This window comes from Castor canadensis, chromosome 5 (assembly GCF_047511655.1).
Source record: "Castor canadensis chromosome 5, mCasCan1.hap1v2, whole genome shotgun sequence".
NCBI lineage: Eukaryota > Metazoa > Chordata > Mammalia > Rodentia > Castoridae > Castor > Castor canadensis.
In genome coordinates this window covers 70,269,556-70,294,140 of record NC_133390.1, presented here as the reverse complement: position 1 = coordinate 70,294,140, position 24,585 = coordinate 70,269,556, and the positions used below count along the sequence as shown (strand labels likewise).

Sequence of the window (24,585 nt, the reverse complement as noted above, 5' to 3'; positions counted from 1 at the left end):
TGGACTTCAGGTCCACTTACCCACCTCCACATACAAACAACAAATTGGTGTGGGTGCTATTTGCTCCTCACATTCTGGCCCCAAGCTCACCCTTGTTCAGCTCCATTGACAAAATTCCTGTCCCCTGCATCCTAAATCCTCTTTTCTGTGTCTACAATCAGGAAATCTCACCAACCTTAGATTTACCAAAATACCTCAGGTGTAAAGGCAATGAAAATGTATCAGGAGCCGTCTAAATATATGACATCATTATGGATTTTTATATTTACTGGCAATCTATGATCTGATTTCAATACCCTTTCAATTTTCACAATAATGGGCCAATTAGTAAGTAGCCCAATTATCTAAGGAAACCTGTTTCAACGAAGGATGGAGGGTATGGGATTATATCCTTGGTTCACCTCCTACATCCCTATCTTCCTTTGGTTCTTGATGAGAAAGACACAGACTAAGAGGCATCACAGCACCTTTGTGGTGTTCTGTAAATGGTGAAACTCACCTTAGCATTCTGCACATCTCCTTTCACCAACAGCATCCTTAGGCCTCCTGTCTGTTTCTGTGATATTTGTACAGATTGGACTGCTGCTGTTAAATCGCTCATGAAGGGTGCTTGGGGAAGGAATTTTTTCTTGGGCTGGTAAACTACATCGGGCCAGGTGTTTTTGAATGTAGTTTCCATAGGTTCAACAAAGGTCTCATTAATCTCAAATGGGTCCACAGGATAAAATTCCTTCAAGGTGTGTCCTTTCTCCTCATGCTGAAAGTCATCCTTCAGGGTCCAGTCCATGGTCTCCACACCTAACACAAAGAAACCACTTATCTGAAGGAACCTACTTTTGCTAACATGAATAACTCTAAGGAAAGAGCCACAAATTACATTTTTTTGCCCATGTTCCAATCTCTTAGAGTACATTCCCCTTTTTTCTTGTTGTTACTGTTTTGTCATACTTGCCTAATAAAGTCTTTTCTCACCTTCTACCTTGTGAATCATCACAAAGTTCTTCCCTACAAATTGAAGAGCCTGGAGACTGGGGACTGGATAATTAGTTAAGACTTTCTTTTCTATTGACAGCCTCCTCAACCCCTCCAGTGACAGAAGCTTTGAAGAGCCAGCCAGGAAGTGGTGCTTTTCCACCATCATGAAGCAAGATCACCTCCTAAAAGCTTGCTTTAGTTTTTTCTCTTCCCTGTTTCTCTAAGTCTTCCTCTCTCCCTTCTCCTGTCTCATAAAGGGATATCTGTTTTAAGGATTCACCCATTCATCATTCCCTTTTCAAATTTCACCTTTTAGAAAATGAGACCATCATACAAAAGCTCCAGAAATAAAATAAGCCCCATTAGATCCCACACACCTCATCTGCATGTGAGACAAACAAAGGCAACTGACAGGACAGAACATATGCGGTTGATCAACCAAGTTGCCACCGCTGCAGGTCTTTCCTCTTGTAAAGGAAAGATTTCCATCAGAGATTGAATGAAAAGGATGCAGCCCTCATGTGACTCCTGGGAATAAGCTTTCAAAAGCAGCACTTTTGTTCTGCTACTGTCTATCAGACTCTGGAGCATATACCCCCAGCTTCTGTGTGGGAAAGAACAACTGTGGCTTATCCAGGAGGTGTGGGTAAGGGACTGCTCTCCTCATACCTGTGTCACTCAGCATGTAATAGGGGACAATTGGATCATTGGTGATTCAAAACTAATCCCCATAATGCGGCACACATACAGACCCCAAACAATTTAACTCCCAAGGCAGAAATTCTCTTTGCTAAGACTGTGTTTACCTCTAGTGTCTGCCCCATTGCCGGTGTCAATGCAGCACACCCTCCCTCTCCTTCTCTCCTTCACCATTCTTCTGAGAGATGGCAATAGGTGAGGGAGTGGGTAGCAGGGAGGGGTCCCAGGGCAGAAGGGAGGAGTCCTAGCCCTTGTTGATATCCAGGCAGGGATCTAGCCCTGGCTAGTTCACCAGGTTGGTCCTCCAAGACCCAGGAGCAATTGGTGCCAGAGATGTAGAATTCTCCTGCTTTAACTCTGGATACTACCACCAACAAGAAGCTGAGATACTGACAGTTTGCCTGTCTCTGCTTCTCTCACTCTGTGCTCTCACTTCTATCAAACACTCTTTTTTTCTTTTTTTTTAATTAATTAATTAATTTATTTATTTTTCATTTTTCTTTTATTATTCATATGTGCATACAAGGCTTGGTTCATTTCTCCCCTCTGCACCCACCCCCTCCCTAACCACCCCCTCTGCCCCCTCCCTCTCCCCCCAATACCCAGCAGAAACTATTTTGCCCTTATTTCTAATTTTGTTGTAGAGAGAGTATAAGCAATAAATGGAAGGAACAAGGGTTTTTGCTGGTTGAGATAAGGATAGCTATACAGGGCATTGACTCACATTGATTTCCTATGTGTGGGTGTTACCTTCTAGGTTAATTCTTTTTGATCTAACCTTTTCTCTAGTACCTGTTCCCCTTTTCCTATTGGCCTCAGTTGCTTTAAGGTATCTGCTTTAGTTTCTCTGCATTAAGGGCAACAAATGCTAGCTAATTTTTTAGGTGTCTTACCTATCCTCACCCCTCCCTTGAGTGCTCTCGCTTTTATCATGTACTCAAAGTCCAATCCCCTTGTTGTGTTTGCCCTTGATCTAATGTCCACATATGAGGGAGAACATACAATTTTTGCTCTTTTGGGCCAGGCTAACCTCACTCAGAATGATGTTCTCCAATTCCATCCATTTACCAGCGAATGATAACATTTCGTTCTTCTTCGTGGCTGCATAAAATTCCATTGTGTATAGATACCACATTTTCTTAATCCATTCGTCAGTAGTGGGGCATCTTGGCTGTTTCCATAACTTGGCTATTGTGAATAGTGCCGCAATAAACATGGGTGTGCAGGTGCCTCTGGAGTAACCCTGTGTCACAGTCTTTTGGGTATATCCCCAAGAGTGGTATTGCTGGATCAAATGGTAGATCGATGTCCAGCTTTTTAAGTAGCCTCCAAATTTTTTTCCAGAGTGGTTGTACTAGTCTACATTCCCACCAATAGTGTAGGAGGGTTCCTTTTTCCCCGCATCCTCGCCAACACCTGTTGTTGGTGGTGTTGCTGATGATGGCTATTCTAACAGGGGTGAGGTGGAATCTTAGCGTGGTTTTAATTTGCATTTCCTTTATTGCTAGAGATGGTGAGCATTTTTTCATGTGTTTTCTGGCCATTTGAATTTCTTCTTTTGAGAAAGTTCTGTTTAGTTCTCGTGCCCATTTCTTTATTGGTTCATTAGTTTTGGGAGAATTTAGTTTTTTAAGTTCCCTATATATTCTGGTTATCAGTCCTTTGTCTGATGTATAGTTGGCAAATATTTTCTCCCACTCTGTGGGTGTTCTCTTCAGTTTAGAGACCATTTCTTTTGATGAACAGAAGCTTTTTAGTTTTATGAGGTCCCATTTATCTATGCTATCTCTTAGTTGCTGTGCTGCTGGGGTTTCATTGAGAAAGTTCTTACCTATGCCTACTAACTCCAGAGTATTTCCTACTCTTTCTTGTATCAACTTAAGAGTTTGGGGTCTGATATTAAGATCCTTGATCCATTTTGAGTTAATCTTGGTATAGGGTGATATACATGGATCTAGTTTCAGTTTTTTGCAGACTGCTAACCAGTTTTCCCAGCAGTTTTTGTTGAAGAGGCTGCTATTTCTCCATTGTATATTTTTAGCTCCTTTGTCAAAGATAAGTTGGTTATAGTTGTGTGGCTTCATATCTGGGTCCTCTATTCTGTTCCACTGGTCTTCATGTCTGTTTTTGTGCCAGTACCATGTTGTTTTTATTGTTATTGCTTTGTAATATAGTTTGAAGTCAGGTATTGTGATACCTCCTGCATTGTTCTTTTGACTGAGTATTGCCTTGGCTATTCGTGGCCTCTTGTGTTTCCATATAAATTTAACAGTAAATTTTTCAATCTCTTTAATGAATGTCATTGGAATTTTGATGGGAATTGCATTAAACACGTAGATTACTTTTGGGAGTATAGACATTTTTACTATGTTGATTCTACCAACCATGAGCATGGGAGATCTCTCCACTTTTTATAGTCTTCTTCAATCTCTTTCTTCAGAAGTGTATAGTTTTCCTTGTAGAGGTCTTTCACTTCTTTTGTTAGGTTTACACCTAGGTATTTGATTTTTTTTGAGGCTATTGTAAATGGAATTGTTTTCATTTATTGTTTTTCAGTTTGCTCATTGTTAGTGTATAGAAATGCTAATGATTTTTCTATGTTGATTTTATATCCTGCTACCTTGCTATAGCTATTGATGATGTCTAGAAGCTTCCGAGTAGAGTTTTTTGGGTCTTTGAGGTATAGGATCATGTCGTCTGCAAATAGGGATATTTTGACAGTTTCTTTACCTATTTGTATTCCTTTTATTCCTTCTTCTTGCCTAATTGCTCTGGCTAGGAATTCCAGTACTATGTTGAATAGGAGTGGAGATAGTGGGCATCCTTGTCTGGTTCCTGACTTTAGAGGGAATGGTTTTAGTTTTTCTCCGTTAAGTATAATGCTGGCTGTAGGTTTGTCATATATAGCTTTTATAATGTTGAGGAACTTTCCTTCTATTCCTAGTTTTCTTAGAGCTTTTATCATGAAATGATGTTGGATCTTATCAAAGGCTTTTTCTGCATCTATTAAGATGATCAAGTGGTTTTTGTCTTTGCTTCTGTTAATGTGGTTTATTACGTTTATTGATTTTCGTATGTTGAACCACCCCTGCATCCTGGGATGAAGCCTACTTGGTCGTGGTGAATAATCTTTTTGATGTGTTGCTGAATTCGGTTTGCCATTATTTCGTTGAGGATTTTTGCATCAATGTTCATTAAGGAGATTGGCCTATAGTTCTCCTTTTTGGAGGTGAATTTGCCTGGTTTTGGGATAAGTGTAATAGTGGCTTCATAAAATGTGTCAGGCAGTTTTCCTTCCCTTTCTATTTCATGGAACAGTTTAAGGAGGGTTGGTATCAGTTCTTCTTTAAAGGTCTGATAGAATTCAGCAGAGAATCCATCAGGTCCTGGACTTCTCTTTTTGGGGAGACACTTGATTGCTGCTTCAATTTCATTTTGTGTTATAGGTCTATTCAGGTGATTAATTTCCTCTTGGTTCAGTTTTGGATGATCATATATATCTAGAAATCTGTCCATTTCTTTTAGATTTTCAAATTTATTTGAATATAGGTTCTCAAAGTAGTCTCTGATGATTTCCTGGACTTCCATGGTGTTTGTTGTTATCTCCCCTTTTGCATTCCTAATTCTACTAATTTGGGTTTTTTCTCTCCTCATTTTAGTCACGTTTGCCAGGGGTCTATCGATCTTGTTTATTTTTTCAAAGAACCAACTTTTTGTTTCATTAATTCTTTGTATGGTTTTTTTGGTTTCTATTTCATTGATTTCAGCTCTTATTTTTGTTATTTCTCTCCTATTTGTTTTGGGATTTGCTTGTTCTTGTTTTTCTAGGAGTTTGAGATGTATCATTAGGTCATTGATTTGGGATCTTTCAATCTTTTTAATATACGCACTCATGGCTATAAACTTTCCTCTCAAGACTGCCTTAGCTGTGTCCCATAGGTTCCGGTAGGTTGTGTTTTCATTTTCATTGACTTCCAGGAACTTTTTAATTTCCTCTTTTATTGCATCGATGATCCATTCTTCATTAAGTAATGAGTTATTTAGTTTCCAGCTGTTTGTGTGTTTTTTGTCTTTACTTTTGTTGTTGAGTTCTACTTTTACTGCATTGTGTCAGATAGTATGCACAGTATTATTTCTATTTTCTTATATTTGCTGAGGCTTGCTTTGTGCCCTAGGATATGATCTATTTTGGAGAAGGTTCCATGGGCTGCTGAGAAGACTGTGTATTGTGTAGAGGTTGGATGAAATGTTCTGTAGACATCTACTAGGTCCACTTGATCTATTGCATATTTTAGATCTTGGATTTCTTTATTGAGTTTTTGTTTGGATGACCTATCTATTGATGATAATGGGGTGTTAAAGTCTCCCACAACCACTGTGTTGGCGTTTATATACGCTTTTAGGTCTTTCAGGGTATGTTTGATGAAATTGGGTGTGTTGACATTGGGTGCGTACAGATTGATGATTATTATTTCCTTTTGGTCTATTTCCCCTTTTATTAGTATGGAATGTCCTTCTTTATCTCGTTTGATCAATGTAGGTTTGAAGTCTACTTTGTCAGAGATAAGTATTGCTACTCCTGCCTGTTTTGGGGGCCATTGGCTTGGTAAATCTTCCAGACTTTCATCCTAAGCATATGCTTATTTCTGTCGGTGAGATAAGTCTCCTGTAAGCAACAAATTGTTGGATCTTCTTTTTTAATCCATTTTGTCAAATGGTGTCTTTTGATGGGTGAATTAAGTCCATTAACATTAAGTGTTAGTACTGATAGGTATGTGGTGATTCCTGCCATTTAGATGTCTTAGTTGTTTGAAGGTTTGATTATGTGTACCTAACTTGATGTTACTCTCTACTGTCTTGCTTTTTCTTATCCTGTGGTTTGGTGCTGCCTGCCTTTCATGGTTAAGGTGGGTGTCACTTTCTGTGTGCAGGATCCCTTGCAGAATCTTTTGTAATGGTGGCTTTGTGGTCACATATTGTTTTAGTTTCTGCTTATCATGGAAGACTTTTATTGCTCCATTTATTTTGAATGATAGCTTTGCTGGGTAGAGTATCCTGGGGTTGAAGTTATTTTCATTCAGTGCCCGGAAGATCTCACCCCACGCTCTTCTTGCTTTTAATGTTTCTGTTGAGAAGTCTGCTGTGATTTTGATGGGTTTACCTTTGTATGTTACTTGTTTTTTCTCTCTTACAGCCTTCAATATTCTTTCCTTAGTTTCTGAACTTGTTGTTTTAATGATGATATGTCGTGGAGTAGTTCTATTTTGATCTGGTCTGTTTGGTGTCCTGGAGGCCTCTTGCATTTGTATGGGAATATCTTTCTCTAGATTTGGGAAATTTTCCATTATTATTTTGTTGAATATATTACGCATTCCCTTCGCTTGCACCTCTTCTCCTTCTTCAATGCCCATGATTCTCAAGTTTGGTCTTTTGATGGAGTCGGTGAGTTCTTGCATTTTCTTTTCACAGGTCTTGAGTTGTTTAATTAGTAGTTCTTCAGTTTTTCCTTTAATTACCATTTCATCTTCAAGTTCTGAGATTCTGTCTTCTGTTTGTTCTATTCTGCTGGATTGGCCTTCCGTTTTGTTTTGCAGTTCTGTTTCGTTCTTTTTTCTGAGGTTTTCCATATCCTGGCTGTTTTCTTCTTTAATGTTGTCTCTTTTTGTCTTGAGTTCATTTATCCATTTATTCATTGTGTTCTCTCTTTCACTTTGGTGTTTATACAGTGCTTCTATGGTTTCCTTTATTTCTTCTTTTGCTTTTTCAAATTCTCTATTTTTGTTGCCTTGGAATTTCTTGAGTGTCTCCTGTACATTTTGGTTGACCCTATCCAGTATCATCTCTATAAAATTCTCATTGAGTACTTGTAGTATGTCTTCTTTTAAATTATTCTTGTGGGCTTCATTGGGTCCTTTGGCATAGTTTATCTTCATTTTGTTGGAGTCTGGATCTGAGTTTCTGTTCTCTTCATTCCCCTCTGGTTCCTGTACTAATTTTTTGCTGTGGGGAAACTGGTTTCCCTGTTTTTTCTGTCTTCCCGTCATTTTCCTTGGTGTTGTTACTGTCCCTGTACTGTGTGCAATTAAGTATTTTCTAGCTTGTAATAATAACAATGGTAATATTTAGAATGGAAGAGTGAGCTGAGATGGAAAGCAAGAAGTTAAAGAAAAGGGGAAAACAAATATACAGACAAGAGGGAGAAAGCAGAACAAGGTATCAGACAAGAGAGTTTCAAAGGTATAAACAGGGAGTGTTAGTGTACTAATTGACAGTAAGCTGAACAGACATTAGAGAGACAGAGAGAGGATTGAAAATCAAAGATAAAAAAATAAAAAATGAGTAAATGCAAGAAATATCTATATATAAAAATGAATTAAAATGAAATGGAAAATAGAAAATTAAAAAAAAAAAACCAAAAAACTTCCAAGTTTATATGCAATGCAGTTTCAATCTTAATAATTTGGGTGTCTGTCTCAATCTCCAGTCCTGGAGTTGGTGCCTCAGATGTTGTTCTATAGTTGTCTCATCAAAGGGGATGCATAAAGTAGAACAAAACTACACACTCACACATACACACACACACACACATACATAAAGTAGAACAAAAGTACACACACACACACACACACACACACACACACACACACACACAAAAAGCCCCACCAAGTGTCCCAAGTTCAAATGCAATACAGTTTCAGTAAGTTTTTCGGCTTGCAGGTGTAATTCGGTTGTTCTCTCATCAAAGGTAGGGAGAAAAAGAAAAAAAGCATCTGGAGACAGTTCTGAGAGTGATATCTGCAACTGTGGCTTGCCTGCCTGCTGCTCTCAGCCTGTAGCTGGCAGCATTATTTATGCAGATCTCTGGGGTGAGCTAGCACTCACCTGGTCCCACAGGCTTTGTTTGCTCAGAGTTCTCCTGTGCAGGAGCCTCTGCTACAGGCTTTCCCCTTTCCAAGCACTGGGAAAGGTGACACTGCCCCCGTGTTGTCAGGCCTGTGTGTTTATTTACAGTTCATGTGGGAGGTGGGTCTTCCCCCCTCTCCTCTGAAGTTTTCCTCCCACTGCCACTTTCAGAAGCTTTCCTGCTCCTGCTTACTGGGCGGTGCTGCTGCTCCTGCTGGCCGCCTTGTTTATTTACAGTTCACGTGGGAAGTGGGTCTTCCCTCCTTTCCTGTGGAGTTTTCCTCCCTCCTCCACTCTCACAAGCTTCCCCGCTCCTGGTTGCTGGGTGCGCGCCCCGCTCCCACCAGAGCCTCTCTGGCCCTCCTGGCTTGTTTATTTACAGTCCCGGGAAGGGTTCCCTTCCCCCAATCTTCAGCGCTCAGGGCGCCCCACCCTCTTTCCAGCGTGTCTTAACTGTTCTTATTGCTTATTACTCAGTTTCTCTTTTTTTCCCGGGTGGAGGTCTGTCTGTCCAGGGGGCTATGCTGCTCTGGCCCAGGCTTGTCTGTGGGGGTACCGCGGTATCATGAAGCTCACCTGGTCCGTGTCTTCCCAAGCCGTATGGGCTCCAGCCACTGGCGGCCCCGGGGGCCCTCCTCGTTTCTCCGTTTAACATGAGGTGGAGATTCTCTGCACCGGCTGGAGATGTGGAGGGGTCAAAGTTATGCCTTTTCTCAGTGATTATGCCTGCAAAGTGTGTCTCCAGCGTCTCTCCAAGATTTCACTATAGGGGGGTCGCTTTCTGCTTCCTACCTCTAGCCGCCATCTTGTTATTCTCCCTATCAAACACTCTTAATAAAAAGCCTCTACATCTGCCAAAACTCTTGCTGCTAACACCATTCTTCCTTCTTACTGCGTGTAAGGACTCCCAAGTATATTTTCACTTTCTCTTTAAGGACTTCTTAAGGAAAGAAATCATAAAAGACCTATCCAAATTTTTCTTTATCTCATACAAATATTTCCCAAGGGGACTCGATATGCACACTGGTTGCAGGACATGAGAACAGCTCATCCTCTGGGCTCTGCTATGACTTTGATAAGACATTCACTTCTTCCTGATTTTATTAAGGTACCAAACCCCAAAACAGTCTCTTGTTGGACCTCATTTCTCTATTTTTAGGGGAATAGGTTTTGATAGGAAAGTAATGGACCTTCAATTCTATTTAAGGAAAATTAAGTATTCTAGGAAAACATCTCACCATCTAGGATTAACATTTGAAAGGTTATGCATTTATGTAATCCTCTCCACTGTAGCAAAGACAGCTAACTACCACCAATTTAAATGAGGACAAATGCTTATCATTGTGAGAAGCAGAATGGCCCACCTTCTCTCATTTAACTGGAGAAGGAGGCAGAATACCAACTCTCCACCCCAATATCAGACTCCCTAAAAATAAACTATTAAAATACAAAAGATTGCTATCACCCAGTGTATACTGCTATTGAAAATTATTCTAAAATCAAAGGAAAAACACTCTCTCTTATTGGTAATACCTAAGATCTCTATTTTGATATCTAAAGAGGCTACTTGTCAGAAAGCGAGATTCTGTTCCCTCTTAATCCTAGCTGTTGGTCTCAATGTGCCTAATAACTGAACTCTTAGCAAGCAAGGACTTCCAAGAGGCCCCAGAAATAGGAATAGGCTGGGGAATCACTGCTCTAGGAGGGAGGGTACCCCCTTTCCATGGTTTCATAAGGTTGCTGTACTCTGATGTCCCCTTGTCAGAGTACAGCAGTCTTTGGCTCCTAATTAAAGCAGGTGTGGTGGGATCTTAAATATAGAGGAGTTCCAATAAGAAATTAGAGTGGCCATACTCATCCCTTTTCCTCACTTCCTTCTCCCTATTTCCTCTTGGCACAGAGTGAGACTAAATTAGATTGGTCCTTTCTGATCATTAAAGAATTGGGGAGCTGGAGGTGTTGTTCAAGTGGTAAAACACCTGCCCAGCAAGCACAAGGCGTTGAGTTTAAACCCCAGTACTGTCTCCCCCACCAAAAAAAAAGAAGAAAAAAAATTGGGGATTTTAAAGAAGAGGGAATAAGAAAAAAGGAGTTAATGTTCTTCTACAATAGAGCATGGCCTCAGTATAAATTAGAAAATGGACAGACTTGGCCTATAAATAGGAATCTGAGATTTAATAATATTCCTCAATTAGGCCTATTTTGAAAAAGACAAGGAAAATGGTCTGAAACTCCACATGTTCAACTTTTTATGGCTTTGCACCAGAACCGTAAATACAGAGAGCAATTTAAAATTTATTATGCTCCTGTATCCACATTGAAAGATTCATTAGGGGGTTGGCGGAGTGGCTCAAGTGGTAGAGCACCTGTCTAGCAAGCGTGAAGCCCTGAGTTCATAAACCCCAGTACTGCCAAAAAAATATCCACTGGAAGACAGTTTTTTAGAGCCCTCAGCAGACCCTCTCTTTCAGGTTCCCTTGCTATTGCAGAGGGAAAGGAGGAGCCTCAGGCACCAGCCAGTCCTATTACTTCTACTACACCCACCACCCTGAGGTCTTCAGCTACTCTATTCAGAACTTCTAGCTTGTCCCCTACTTCTGCCGTATCATTCCCTGTCCCATCTCTGTCTTATTAGCTGCAGTCTATTTACCCTTTCATAGCAGAATTGAGAGCTTCTGGAACAATGTACAACGGAGCCTCATATCATTCAGAGGCAAATAAAATGTGCCCCCTGAGGGAAATAGCAGGGATAAATGCAGGAATAATACAAATACATGTTCCTTTTTCTATGGCAAATGTGTCTCAATACAAAGCCAGACTCAAATGGTTCTCCAAGAGCCCTGAAATTTTTATATATGAATTCAAAGTTTTAACTGCTACTTTTGACCTGACCTGGGCAGATGCCATATTTTCAGTTTACTGTTCTACTGAAAAGAAACTTGAAATTTGGACAATGGCTCAGAATTATGCTGATGATATTCATGTATGGGAACCAAATAAGTCAGTAGGGACTGCTGTAGTACCTAATACTGATTTGGAATTATCAAATCAGGAGTGAAAATTTAAACGTAAAAAAATTAAGATTACTTGTTTAATTAAAAGAATGAAAAAAATCAATACATAAGACCATCAACTATGAAAAATTAAAAGAAGAAAAGGATGCTCTGTTTCTAACTTGACTAACAGAAACCTTAAGGAGATATACTAACATCAACCCTGATTCAGCAGAAGGATACGTACTTAGGACTGACTTTTATTAGCCAGTCAGCACCAGATAGCCATCAAAAATTACAAAAAACCAAACCAAACTAAAAAAAAAAAAAAATGAATGAATCTTCAAACTCCACTTAGAGAACTAGCAATTTTGGCCTTTGGGATTTTCACCAACCAAGATATAATGGAAAAACAACAACAAAGGTTAGGAGTTGTCAGTTGCAGCAGAAAAATAAGATCAATTATTTGCAGAAAAAAAAAGAGGAAGTATTGGCTATGGTTATGAAATTTCCCTCAAGAGGCAAGCCCCGTTGGTGAAAGACCCAGTGAAACTCAACAAAACAAGTTGACTCTGATTACCCAAAAGGGAACACTCTTATGGATGTGGAGAGCCAGAGCACTGGAAAACTTAATTGCCCCAAGAAGGAGGGGGGTCACAAAAACCAGGGATATGACCCCTTTGCCATGAGGGAAAACAGTGGATTAAGGACTTTCTCTGTCTCCACAGAGAGGGGGCCGGGAACTGTTTCCAAGATGGCAGCCCTTGAAGACTACAGATACTTTTCTCCCTCCAATTGAGCCTCAACCTGAACCTGTTGAGTTGTTCTCAACATATGGCAAAAATAATGGTAAACTTCCTTTTGACTGGTGGGACTCTATATTCTGCCTTAACTGAATTCTCTGGACCCCTTTTAAAAAAGAGCTGCACAAGAACCAGTGTTAAGGACTTCTTGGATCAAAAGATTCAATTCTCTCCTGACCTCAGGCATGAAAATATGATTTTTCTCTCAAAGATTTCTTGTGCTATTAGGCAAAGATACTTTATTTTAGGGTCACAATACATGTAGATATCAGCTGCTGTGTACCATTCCTGGGAGCTCTGCTGTACCCCCACCAAAAGAAAATGATAATGTTCCTAAGGAGTTCTTGTAGCAATATATCCTCAAATTTGGGACACAGAAACACCCAACAAAGAAGTAAGCATTCAGCCTGTTCGTATTCACTTAAAAATCTCTTCTCACTTCCATCATAAGAAACAATATCCAAGCTGGGCGCTGGTGGCTCACACCTGTAATCCTAGCTACTCAGGAGGCAGAGATCAGGAGGATGGTGGTTCAAAGCCAGCCTGGGCAAATAGTTTGCAAGACCCTATCTCAGAAAAAAAAAAATCACAAAAAGGACTGGCAGAGTGGCTCAAGGTGAAGGCCCTGAGTTCAAGCCCCAATAAAGCAAAAAAAGAAAAGACAAGAAAGAAACAATATCCTATTTAGCCCAAAGCTAGGCATAGACTATAACCTTTAGTTTACAAAACTTGTAGTTTGGATTATTGGTGCCGTGCCAATATCCTTATAAATCTCCTACTCTCACTGAGTTTTATTGTTGTTGGTTTGTTTTTTTGTTTTGTGATACTGGGGTTTGAACTCAGAGCCTTACATTTGCCTCACAGGTGCCCTACCACTTGAGCCACATCCCCAGAGCTTGCACTGTTTTAAAATCAGAGAATATAGACTTGTACAGGACTTAAGAAAAACAAGTGAAGCTGTGGTGGTGATCTACACCATAGTCCCAAATCCTTATAATATTTGGCTCTTGATTTAAAGGATGCTTTCTTCTGCATACCTCTTGACACTGGAGCTTCATCAAAGTCAGTGGGCAACCAGACAGTTAACTTGAATCTTCCTATTCCAGACCATAGGAACTCATGATCTTCTTCCTCCAGAACTTTCAGCCAAACTAAAATGTCAAAATCAATAAACAAATAAATAGGCCAATACACAAACAATGTTCAGTTATATAATTAATCAATAATTCCTATGGACTTCATTATCAATTAATAGCTGTGCCAGTTTCTCAAGAGAGGCTCTGTGTAGTAAAAGAGGAAAAGTTTAATAAGCAAACATATTTGATTTTCATCTTTAAACATACTTTATACTCTTTAATGGTACGGTTTGGAATTGGAGTGTCCTCGAAGGACCCTCCAGCTGAGGAGGGTCTTTGCCATCCCATGGTGCTAATGTAGGTGGTAGAACCTTTAAGAGTTGAAGCCTAATTCAAGGAAATTAGGAAATTGGGGGTGTGCTTTTGCAGGGGATATTGGGCCCCAGTCCCTTCCTCTTCTTCGCCTTTGTACTTTTGACCATGAGGTGAAGTTTTTTTCTGCTAAGCGCTTACACCTTGATGACCTACCTTACTTTAGGCCCAAAAGCAATAGGCCAACTGATCTTAGAAGGAAACCTCCAAAATTGTTTGAGCCAAAATAAACCTTTCCTTTCTTTAAGTTGATTATCTCACGTATTTTATCATAGAAATGGAAACCTGACTAACATATTTAGCACGTTCTTTAAAAAGTAGTTCTAACAAAGCTGTAGTCTTCTTACATATTCATGAGGTTAATGGAGAGTGTTCTGTGCCAGTGCTGGGTGTATTAAATTGAAGAAACATTATAAAGAACTTAGTAAAGTACCTGACACTCAGTAGGTACTCAAAAAGCAGCAATATCCATTCTACACTGTAGTGAAGGAATGAAAGCGTTCCTCATGGAGAGCCAGGGAACACTGGTTACTGGAAAATGAGAAAATGAAAGCTACATTTTAGGGAGATGACTCGGGTAGCTATGAGCAGATGGCCAGGAGCCTGGTGAGAAAGCTATTTCAACCAACTCTTTAGCTTGTAATGATAAGGGCCTCCCATCTAGTAGTAAACAGAGTAGAAAAGAAGAAGCAGGAACCAGAGAGAGAAAAGGGAAATCGGCGTGTCTCAGAACATGGAGAACAAGGAAGGAGTGAGTTTAAAGGAGGGGGTGTGGCCAACACAGTGAGATGGTGCCAGGAAGTCAGGGAAAAAGGGACCTTCAAATGTCCTGCTGTTTGATCTGTGGCTCTGGGAAGACGTGGCTAGGGTGAGGGACTCAGAGGGAGGCACGATAGCTTTCCCACTTGGGCCAGCCATGTAGGAGATGGGCCATGCAGGGCCTTCCCTGGGTGCCCTCTCAGAAACAGAATCTACCTTAGAATCTACCTGAGAACAAGTGCCAGACCCTAACTCCACTCTTCATGGAAGGGAAGATGTTTCCACTCAGACTCATGAGGGTCTGTACGGAGCTGGAGCGAGGACTGAGGACCGGATGGGACTCCTGAAGGCTGAGAGCAAGCTGTTTGTAAGCCACATTCTCTGATGTCATGTACCTCTGTGTTGCATTCCTATCAGTATTTCCTGGATATTGATAAAGTCCATCCAAGCATCTGAACTGCCAGCCTCTTTGAAATAAGTATGGACGTGGGCATTCCAGTAGAATAACGATAGTTATCAGTATGCAATCCCCAACAAGGAGAAGTTGATCCTGGGAGAAAGAAGAGTGGAAAATCTGTGCCCAGCCTTCCTTATTCACATGAACAGTCTCCCTCCTGCACCAGCCTCAGGTCATCCACATCTAATTTCATGTAAGAAGATGGGTTCCCTTACTCCCAGGATCCTTGGGATCCTAGGCAATAATCAGGAGCCAAATTATGACTAGGAAATATAGCACAATGTACACATCTCAAATGTCATCAAATATCTCAAACATCATCAAAATGTTATATTGGGGACTCAGGTTACAGCTCGGTGCTGTAATGCTTGCCTAATATGCACAGGGCACTGGGTAATCCCTAGTACAGGACAAAACAAAACAAAAAAAATGGCTATAAAACAAATTGAACTCAACTATTCAGAAATCCAATTAACTATTATTAAGGTGAGATTTGGTTTCCTATTTCTTCCTATTTGCCATAAACTAATTTCTTCAGGCAAGTACTGGTAGGCCACTCAGACTATCTGTCAATTACAGATTTGTATGAATAAAGCCATGTTACACTGTGATCAGTGCCTGTTGAGGCCACTTCATGTTGTGCAGGGTGTCTACAGGAAAAGAACACATTGCTTATGACTACAAGGGAAAGCCACCCATTGCTAGCAAATTGCTGATGGCTTGCTTCTGAGAAAATCATTCCTCAAGTAGGAAACTGAAACTAATGGGGATTTCCATGCCCTAAGAACTCTGACCATAAATAGTTTTGAGTTTTAGTAAGTGTTGAATCATCTGTGCTGGGAGGTAAGACAAGAGTGACCACTTGACCAGCCTGGGGGTGGAGGACAGAGGTAGTGGACTGGAAGCTGGGAAGGATCAGAGAGGCTGAAATCATCATTACTTCTTTGAGGCTAGAACTGAGTTCTTTATCATTACAAAAATTGTATTTTGTGCTGTTTGTACTTCTATGCTGTACTTCATTTCTATTTTTGTTCAGAGATTCAAAGAAGTCAGAGACTCTCGGACCTTAGCCATCAGGGTCGCACGGGGGAGGGGTAAACACTGCACTGAATCTCTAGCACAGAGGTGGCAGTCCTCCAGGTGACCAAGATGCAGGTGTCCTGTGCCCCTAATGTCAGAGCTACTCCTGAAGACAGTGGGATTCCAGAGAAGAAAGAAACCCCTGAAGGCCACTTCCATAGGGATGATGATGGCTGGAATCAAAATGGGGAACACTCTAGGAGAAGAGAAAGCCAGAGGGGAATGACTGCCTCTAAGCAACTGCCCTTCTCAGCCCTCCCTGGTGAAGTTAATCCCCAGACAACACTGCACTCTGATTTTCGTAAGGGGTCTGAGCCAAGCAGGTCTCCTGTCCCAGTCCATCCTCTTGCTCTCAATCTGTCTCTCTCTTTTGTGTTTTCCTTTCTGGAATGCTGGGGCATTCCACTGCTCCACTGCATCTCTTCCAGAGCCCCCTTGCCTCTCCTCTGGCCCACATGCTTCCCCAAGTCCAAGGATAGGAAGGTGGCATTGCTTACATCCTGAGGATCACCACCAGTGTATGAAATCCCAGAGGAATAGGTGGCCTTCTGGGAGTCCCAGGTCTCTGAGTCCCCTGGATCTTCCCATTGCAGATCTGAGAAAGCAGGTAACAGGTGGGTCTTGACCTGCCTTCCTGAACAGGGACAGGGTGGGGAACAGAGGAGTCCTCAGCCGCTCAGAGTTCTGTAGGAGTGACCTTTTCCCATGCTCAAAGCTCTCAACCCACGTCACCTCAGAATTATCAGGGGTCCTCCCAAAGTGCGGCCACCGTGAGACCCACAGGAGACACGAGCAGGCCCTGGATAGAGGTACACAGCAGTGTTCTATCTTTCTCCTCAGGATATCACACCAAAAAGGGCAACAGTACCTCTGTCTTCCTTCCAAGTGACCTCAGTACCACTGAATCTCCTTGACCTATGAGCAATCCCCGTGACTCCCCCACGTTACTTATTACCTTTTCTTCCCCCACTTAAATAATCATAACAGGGAATGACAAGGATCACAGGTAATAGACTGACGCGCACAGTTCAGCTGCCACCTCCAGGCGGCGCCCGGGAGCAGAGGAGCCGCAGCAGCCGGGTGCGCTCTGAGTCCATTCTGCCGCACTCCACCCTGCGATCTCCGTGGGAGGAGACAGTACATCTTCCCGTGAGGGAGCCTCGTGTGCCCCACCACCAGTTTCCCCTGAAGAACATGCCGGTGGCTCCCTCCTCACCCCTTCCCTTGCTCTCTCACCATCCTCCCGATCGAAGAGCACCATGAAGTGCGGCGGGCTCCCGGGCTGCTGGTAGACCTCACACTTGCAGCTTGGCGTACTCCGTCTCTGGAAGTACATCTGCAGCCCTGTGCTCAAGTTCATCGGAGGATTCCAGCCCCAAGACCCCTCGACCAGCAGACGGTAGGAGCCGGATGCAGCCATCCTAGACTCTTCTAGTCAGCCAGGACAGACTGCCCAGGCTGCCTGACTCGGGAAAGTTCACTTTGCCTCTTCCGTTTTCAGTTCCTACTAACCCCTCCCATCGCTAAGTTTCTGTCTTCAGCTCAGCTGCCCCAGCATTGGAATAGTGTTCCCCACCCCAACATTCCCAATCCTCCACCTTCTTCCTTCACCCATAGCAAAGACTAATCAATAATTAAGCCTTTTCAATGCGAGTCAACTCCCTGTATAGCTATCCTTATCTCAACGAGCAAAAACCCTTGTTCCTTCCTATTATTGCTTATACTCTCTCTACAACAAAATTAGAAATAAGGGCAAGTAGTTTCTGCTGGGTATTGAGGGGGTGGGGGTGAGAGGGAGGGAGCAGGGTAGGTTAGGGAGGGGGCGGGGGGAAGGGGGGAGAAATGACCCAAACATTGTATGCACATATGAATAAAATAAAAATACTACTGAGAAAAAAAAGAAATAAAATTTAAAAAATAATAATTAAGCCTTTTTATGCCAACTCCAGGCACCTGGTCTCCCTCCGCCTGCACAGAGGTATTTCCAACACCGCCTACCACTCACCCAAGCCACGCCTGAATCTTGAAAAACCACAAAGACACTTTCTTCTTATGCCACAGGTCGACCTTTGATAACAGAAGAAAATTGGTCCCAAACTGTGACCCTCTTATGACATTCGCTGGGACTTTCAATAATCAATGCACTTATCAAAAGTTTGCTTTCTTCCATGCTTACCTTCTTTTAAGTTTTGTCTCCTGGGCTATGAACACTACATATCAACAAACATGGGAGAAACGGTACATTTCCCTTTTTTGTGTAGTGCCATGCAACTCAGGATGGATTCAGCCAAGAGACACACAGTCCCCAACCCCACTGAGCTCTTGCAGCTGCAGGGAGCACAGGAGTTAGTACAGTGGATAAGACCTGTGGAAAGGAAAATACAGGTAAATGAAGAAGAGTTCCTAGCCCAGTGTGAGGGAGTTTGGGAGAGGTTATGGTATACCTCAGGCCTAAGGATGATTAAGAACTGACTTTAGAGGTCTGGCAAGTGGGGGAGGACTTCATGGCTGATTTCCTTGTTCAGGATCATTCCAGTTGTAGCAAGATGGCTACAGTGGAGTCTGAGAGGCCAGCCAAGTGACTGTCCAAGTATCCCAGGTGAATGGAGGCTGGCTGAGACCAAAGTACAGAGGAAGAGGGAGAAAGAGTGATTTAAATTTGTATTGAAGACATGTGAGTCAGGAAAGAAGGAAAAAATCAAGATGACTCCATGGTCATCCATGGGTGGCCGAAGCAAGTGGCTGAAGAGTAATTGCACTAGGACATGGGAGGACCCTAAGGCAACTGGAGATGGGGAGAGAGGCTGGGGATGCGCGTGTACTTCACCCATGATAGAAGTGTTTCCAATCATAGGGGGTGGGGCATCGTATTTACAGTGCCAAGAGTACGTCAGTTGGGGCAGTGTCTGTTGGTCTGCTGGGGGCCCAGCATCCCTGACTTCTGGGGAGAAGGGCTAAGAGAAAGGGGTAGTGGCCTGAGGACTGACAGAAGGAGGAAGCAGCAGCAGCAAGTCCAGCAGGCTCTTCTCAGAAATGTAGCCGTGTAAGGGAAGGAGACAGGCAGCAGCTAGGGGGTTATCAGGGAGTTGTTATTTTTGTTTCCTGGATTTAAACATTTTTTTTATCATAGAAAGTCTTAGGCATGTTTAAATTTTTGGTAGAAAGAAGGAACAGTGGAAGACACTAGTCATGGGAGAAGATGGGAGGGCTTCCTGGTGTCATCAACCTTAGGGGAAGGACAGTCCCCAGGTCCCAGCAGCAAGGCAGGCAGAGATGGAGCACAGCAGCAGGTCATTCTGAATGAGCACTGGTGGGAAGGTCTGGGAGTTCTCACACTATGTTCTCTTTGAAAGAGAGATGAGGACTCTTAGACCCTGCTGAAATTGGAGCTGCTTTCCCCTGCAGGGCTGGACCTTGCATATTATCTCTTAATCATAATGAAGTCAAATTTCAGGATGGTGAGAAACAGAAATGGTCCAAAGAGAGTTTCCTAGGCTTTTATTCCTTATCTATAATAAAGCTGAACAGTGTCCAGATATTTTTCTCCAGACTTCACCTTTCTACCTGCAGGTGGCACTGGGGATCTGACCTAAACAGCCCTAGACCCCAGGAAGGAAAGTGCACAAGATTCAGCAGGGTGCAGCATAGCCCTCAATCAAACTACGCTAACTCTCCCAGGATCTGCTCTATCTCACCCCAAACCACAATGAAAATCAGCAATCCCATCCTCCAGCATTTGGAGACCCAGAACTGAGAAATGGGTTCTGTTTTCCTCATACTATCTGTTTAGAAGAAATAAAGTCAGAGCAAAGTTTTTATTTATACTAGAAGGTTTAGCTGGCTGTTTGAGAATGCCTTTCAAGGATTTAGTTTTCAGCAATGTGACTTGCCACTCAAGGACTGATTACAACTTCTGGATGGATTGGAAAGGAGCCACTGGGGATCAGAATAGCAGGTCTTGAAAGCCACATAAAGAAAGTATAAAAGGAGAAAAGTGTAGAGCATCATTAGCCCATGCAGTACTGTGTTCTCGAAGTTATTTCTACCCTAGTCGCTTGAACTCTCCCTCTTTCAGCATCACAAACATCCTCTCTTACTTCTGTCTCCTATGATATCTGCCTCTTGAGACTTCCTTCCTTCCTTGGAAGCAAGTGTCCCCTCAAGGCCTGGGCAGTATGAAGGCGCTGAAAGGCAGATGAATGTCATTCCAATATAGAAGGGAGGGCCATGTTCACATCCCTGTTCCTTGGTTCTTCTTCCATCTCACTGCCACAGGTAATATCAGTACAATAACCTATAACAGTATTTTAGGGTTGAAATTCCCTTGCCTATTTCATCTATGTTTCTTCTTTTGGCTTCTCTATAGTCTTCAATAGGCTAGCATCAGGCTCCTCTCAAAGCCTCTACAAATTACCATTAGGCTCTCAATTTCTCCCTTGCAGTGTATATTGAGGAAAGGGCTCCTTTCCCATCTCTCCTGAATTAGTGAGTTGGGAGTGCCTCACACTCTCCTCTCCACCACACCATGTTTCTGAAACTCTTGGCCCAGTCTCCTCAAAATAGTATATGGCCAAAGGCCAAGGAAGAAATCCTCCAAGAAGTTCCACCTTCAGAGGGAGTTACTTGATGTCTTACTTCTTATGTGTAAATTTCTTTTAGGAGCCTTATCTTCTTCAAGCTTCTCTGGGGCAAGTCTCCAATACCTCTCAGTCAGCCAGTACAGGAATCCCCAATGGTGCATTTTACTAATAGGAATAATATGGGTTCACTAGTACTACAGAAGGACAGAAGTGCAGGGTGGCTTCTAAAGAAGTCCAGAATAGACTTGATCTTTCCAAGTTTGGAAAGTTAAGAGTAAGGTACAGTAAAACTTTTCTATATGTCCAGTTAGTTGATCATTGAGCCAGACACACATCTCTCTTAAGACAAGCATTGATTCTCACAGAGAACAATCTTATTAACATATATCATGCACAATCTCCACCAGGGATATGCTGTGAAATATTGAACAGTCATCTCTCTGAGAAAAATTTCTGCATATGTATGCATGTTTATTATCAGTTTTCTTGATATAATTACTGCATAGCACATAATTTATAAATAATAAAATATACAATACTCTATTGTAATTCCCAATAACCAAGCAATTCTCAAAGCATGTTCCAAAGACATTTACCAAGCCCATCTGTAACCAATCTATGCTTGCAATTGATGAATAAGTGTAGTCTGGCAAAAATACAGATTGACACTTTTGTTTACACTAACAAGGAAGATGAAAATGAAATGATGAAGACATATATTAGAACTTTTGTCAGTGACATGGCTTCTTCACTATTGAAATTGGATGTTAGTTTTCAAATACTGGAGGAATATTTTCTCAATTATGCTTTTTTCCCAAAGCAATGGCAACACAAATGATGCATTTGTAAACAATCTGCCTTATGAACATAGTACTTCAGAAGTATTATGGTGTAGTGCTTCTATACTCAGTAGAGAAGGCATGCTGCCTCTGAAGTCTAAATAATGACAAAGTTACACCCAATTTGTAGTGTTTTCCAATTCTATGGCTCAAATATTCCCACCATGGCTGATTATGTCCCCAATATGATATCACTGAACACAGGGCTGGGAAGAGATGAACCTAGCAAGAAAATACAATGTTTTTACCGTGCAGATACAGCAAGCATAAATAACACAAGAGTGATAATAGTAAGATGGAGTCAAATAATTAGGAAGTGATGAATTTTCAGTACTTATTCCTTTTAAAATATAAATATATTTACATATAAATTGATGTAATCCCAAATAATGGCGGTTATCAACTGGCTCACGTAATTTCTGAAAATTTGAGAATCAACACTGGTAAGCTATTATGAGCCAGATCCATCAAAAAGTATGCTCAGCTCCCAACAAAGGTAGTATTGTTAGAGAGTGCAGTATTAGCACACCCTACACCTTAGAAAAACTGTACTAACATCCTCTAAGTCACATAAATTTTAAGACTGATTTCTGCCCTTCATCCCTACTGTCAGTTTAACTAGTCATTAAGACAACCTTTCATTAATCTGTTTGTTATTTTGGGGTAACCTGCTCTGGAAGAAATAAAAATAGTTATGAAAATAGTATCACAAAGACAAATATAGTAAAAAATTAAGTTCAGCCACATAGCTACAAAATTTAGAACAATTCACAAGTCCATAAAGTCATGCCTAAAACTCCAGGCAGTCTATGTCATTTTCTTGAGTCCCCTTTACTCACAGTTCACTCAGTTGCACATGAAACTGGTCATCCTCTTTGGAATCCTGAGGTGTGTTCTCCTTAAGTCTTTTTTTAAAAACCAAATGGATGATCTGTATGCAGTCAAAAGTTTAATCTTTTTTGAAGGATCCAGCACAGTGATGCACCATGCAGAGTCCCCTTTTTGGAAAGTCTTGACTCAATTGCTGACAGTGCTGTCTGCTCAGCCTCATCAGGGATTGCCCCTGCTGCAAAGCCACCTTGCCCAAGGTCATGCCCTTCCTAGAGCAGCCCCCATCCAATGACAGATTCTGGTGTGAGCAAAAAGGTTCAGTCTTTCCCGCTGAACATGACACAACTCCGATGGGTTATTTTATCCTGCATGCTCTCTGCTGGATCTTCTGAGGCTGTTGTCAGGCCCGCATTGCAGCTTGATCACTTTGCCCAATTATTTTACCTCTATTTCCCTCCTACAGGTGTCAGCCCCAGGGTTACTTCCTAGTACATATCCTGCTTATTGCATTTCATGTTAGGGCCAATTCCTGGAGAAGCCACCCTGTGACTTACCTGGGTGTGCCATTGTAAAGCATCTTCTATGTCCATGGGATGAGGACAGGCCAATGACCTGTAACATTGCCATGTGCTCAATCTGTGTACCTTTCCCAGTCCAACCCTGAGCACCTCCCTGAAGAAATCAGCAGTGTTTTCTACCTTGCAGTCTCAAGTGCAGGTTATTTGATGTTATATCTATTGTCAGTCAGAAATTACATTTTAAAAATCTTTGCTCTTATAGAGGAAATTACAGCTAATTGTTGAAAAATTTCACATGATAAAAATGGAAAACTCTCTATGTCAAAAAAAAAAATCTCTGCTCTAAGGAAGATTTTAGAAATATTTTCTGCTTCCATAAGTCAGTGATATATCTGAACTAAAATAAATTAAGTCTCCATCCTACATATCAAATTCTTCCCTAAATCCTATAATCTGTCAGTACCCTGTACCCCTTATTTTTGGCTCTCTGGGACATATAAAAGGGGATTAACATCTGGCCTTTTCTCACTGGAAAGGAATCCCCATACCTTACTGATCCAAAACACTTCCCTACTATTGACTCTTCCTCAGTCATCAAGATTGTTGGAAATGTAGGCCCAAGGTGACCACGTGGAGAGAAGTGAACTGGCCAAGAGATTCTTTATTGCCGGGTGGGAGAGGGAGAGAGCCAAGAGAGCCAAGAGAGAGAAGCAGGAAGGGCAGGGGCTTAAATACCCCTCAGTGGGACTCAGCATGATCTGATTGGTTAGGATCTTATGGTTCATGCTGATTGAAGGTTGGGGCAGAAGGATGATTCAAGCTAGACTTGAGGCAGTGTTGGGGCCCGAAGTTGACAACCCCTCAGAGGAACAAAAGACACTGACGATAATGTAAGCCACAAAGCGAGGTTTATTTCCAGCCAGCTGGGGTCTGGGTATCTGCCCGACGCAGCGGGTTTCAACGAGGACCCCGAATACAAAATTCAGGCTGCTTTTATGTTTTTTTAGACATTAGTCACGGTCACACAGCAATTTTTATGGTCCCTGGGATCACATATTTTTGATGTCACCCACATCCTGGTGGTGGGGCAAGATTACTTGAAGATTATTTATCAGGAACTTGATAGACACCAGGTGTCTTAACTCATTGACTCACATACCATTTAGCAAGATTAACCAGAAACAGTCCCTGTTCCCAGAAACTGTCCCACCTCCCTTTGTTCCAGTAAGTGGCGGCTTGAGTCATGTTAGCCATGGCTGGTTTCAGGCTGAGTGGGCTGCAAGCCTCAAAGGTACACTAATGTTTGTACCCTAACATTCCCCACTTTAGTTGTTCATAATGAGGAATCATGCTCATCTGGGCGACGAGCATAAACATCCTCAGGGCTAGGTAACTTTTCATATTGCTGTCTTAGGACCATTAGTTGGACTGTACTAATTCAATCTTTCACGAAGGTCACTAGCTTATTCAGAATACAAGGACCAAAGGTTAAGATAAGCAGTAGTAAGACCAGAGGGCCCACCAGGGTAGAGACCAAGGTAGTGAACCAGGGGGACCTATTGAACCAAGCTTCGAACCAATTTTCTTGGGCTTCCCTTTCCCGTTTCCTTTTTGCCAGTCCTTCCCTCACTTTAGACATAGACTCCCTAACTACCCCTGAATGATCAGCATAAAAACAACATTCCTCCCCTAGGGCTGCA

At 41.9% G+C, this 24,585-nt stretch overlaps 1 protein-coding gene across 5 annotated transcripts in view; it reads right to left on the bottom strand.

Annotated features, from left to right (window-relative positions):
* Parp15 (poly(ADP-ribose) polymerase family member 15) overlaps nt 1-17,625 on the bottom strand; it is a 43,195-nt gene extending 25,570 nt beyond the window's left edge. The window contains exons 1-4 of one of the 5 annotated variants that reach the window (XM_074073276.1): nt 17,354-17,624; nt 13,411-13,524; nt 9,154-9,255; nt 500-798 (exon numbers count right to left, since the gene is read on the bottom strand). In XM_074073276.1, the coding sequence (XP_073929377.1) occupies nt 500-798; nt 9,154-9,255; nt 13,411-13,524; nt 17,354-17,537 (699 nt within the window). In that variant the 5' untranslated portion in view covers nt 17,538-17,624. The other 4 variants (XM_074073278.1, XM_074073279.1, XM_074073277.1 and 1 more) reach the window with 4 other exon arrangements.
* Nucleotides 17,626-24,585: the final 6,960 nt, after the last annotated feature.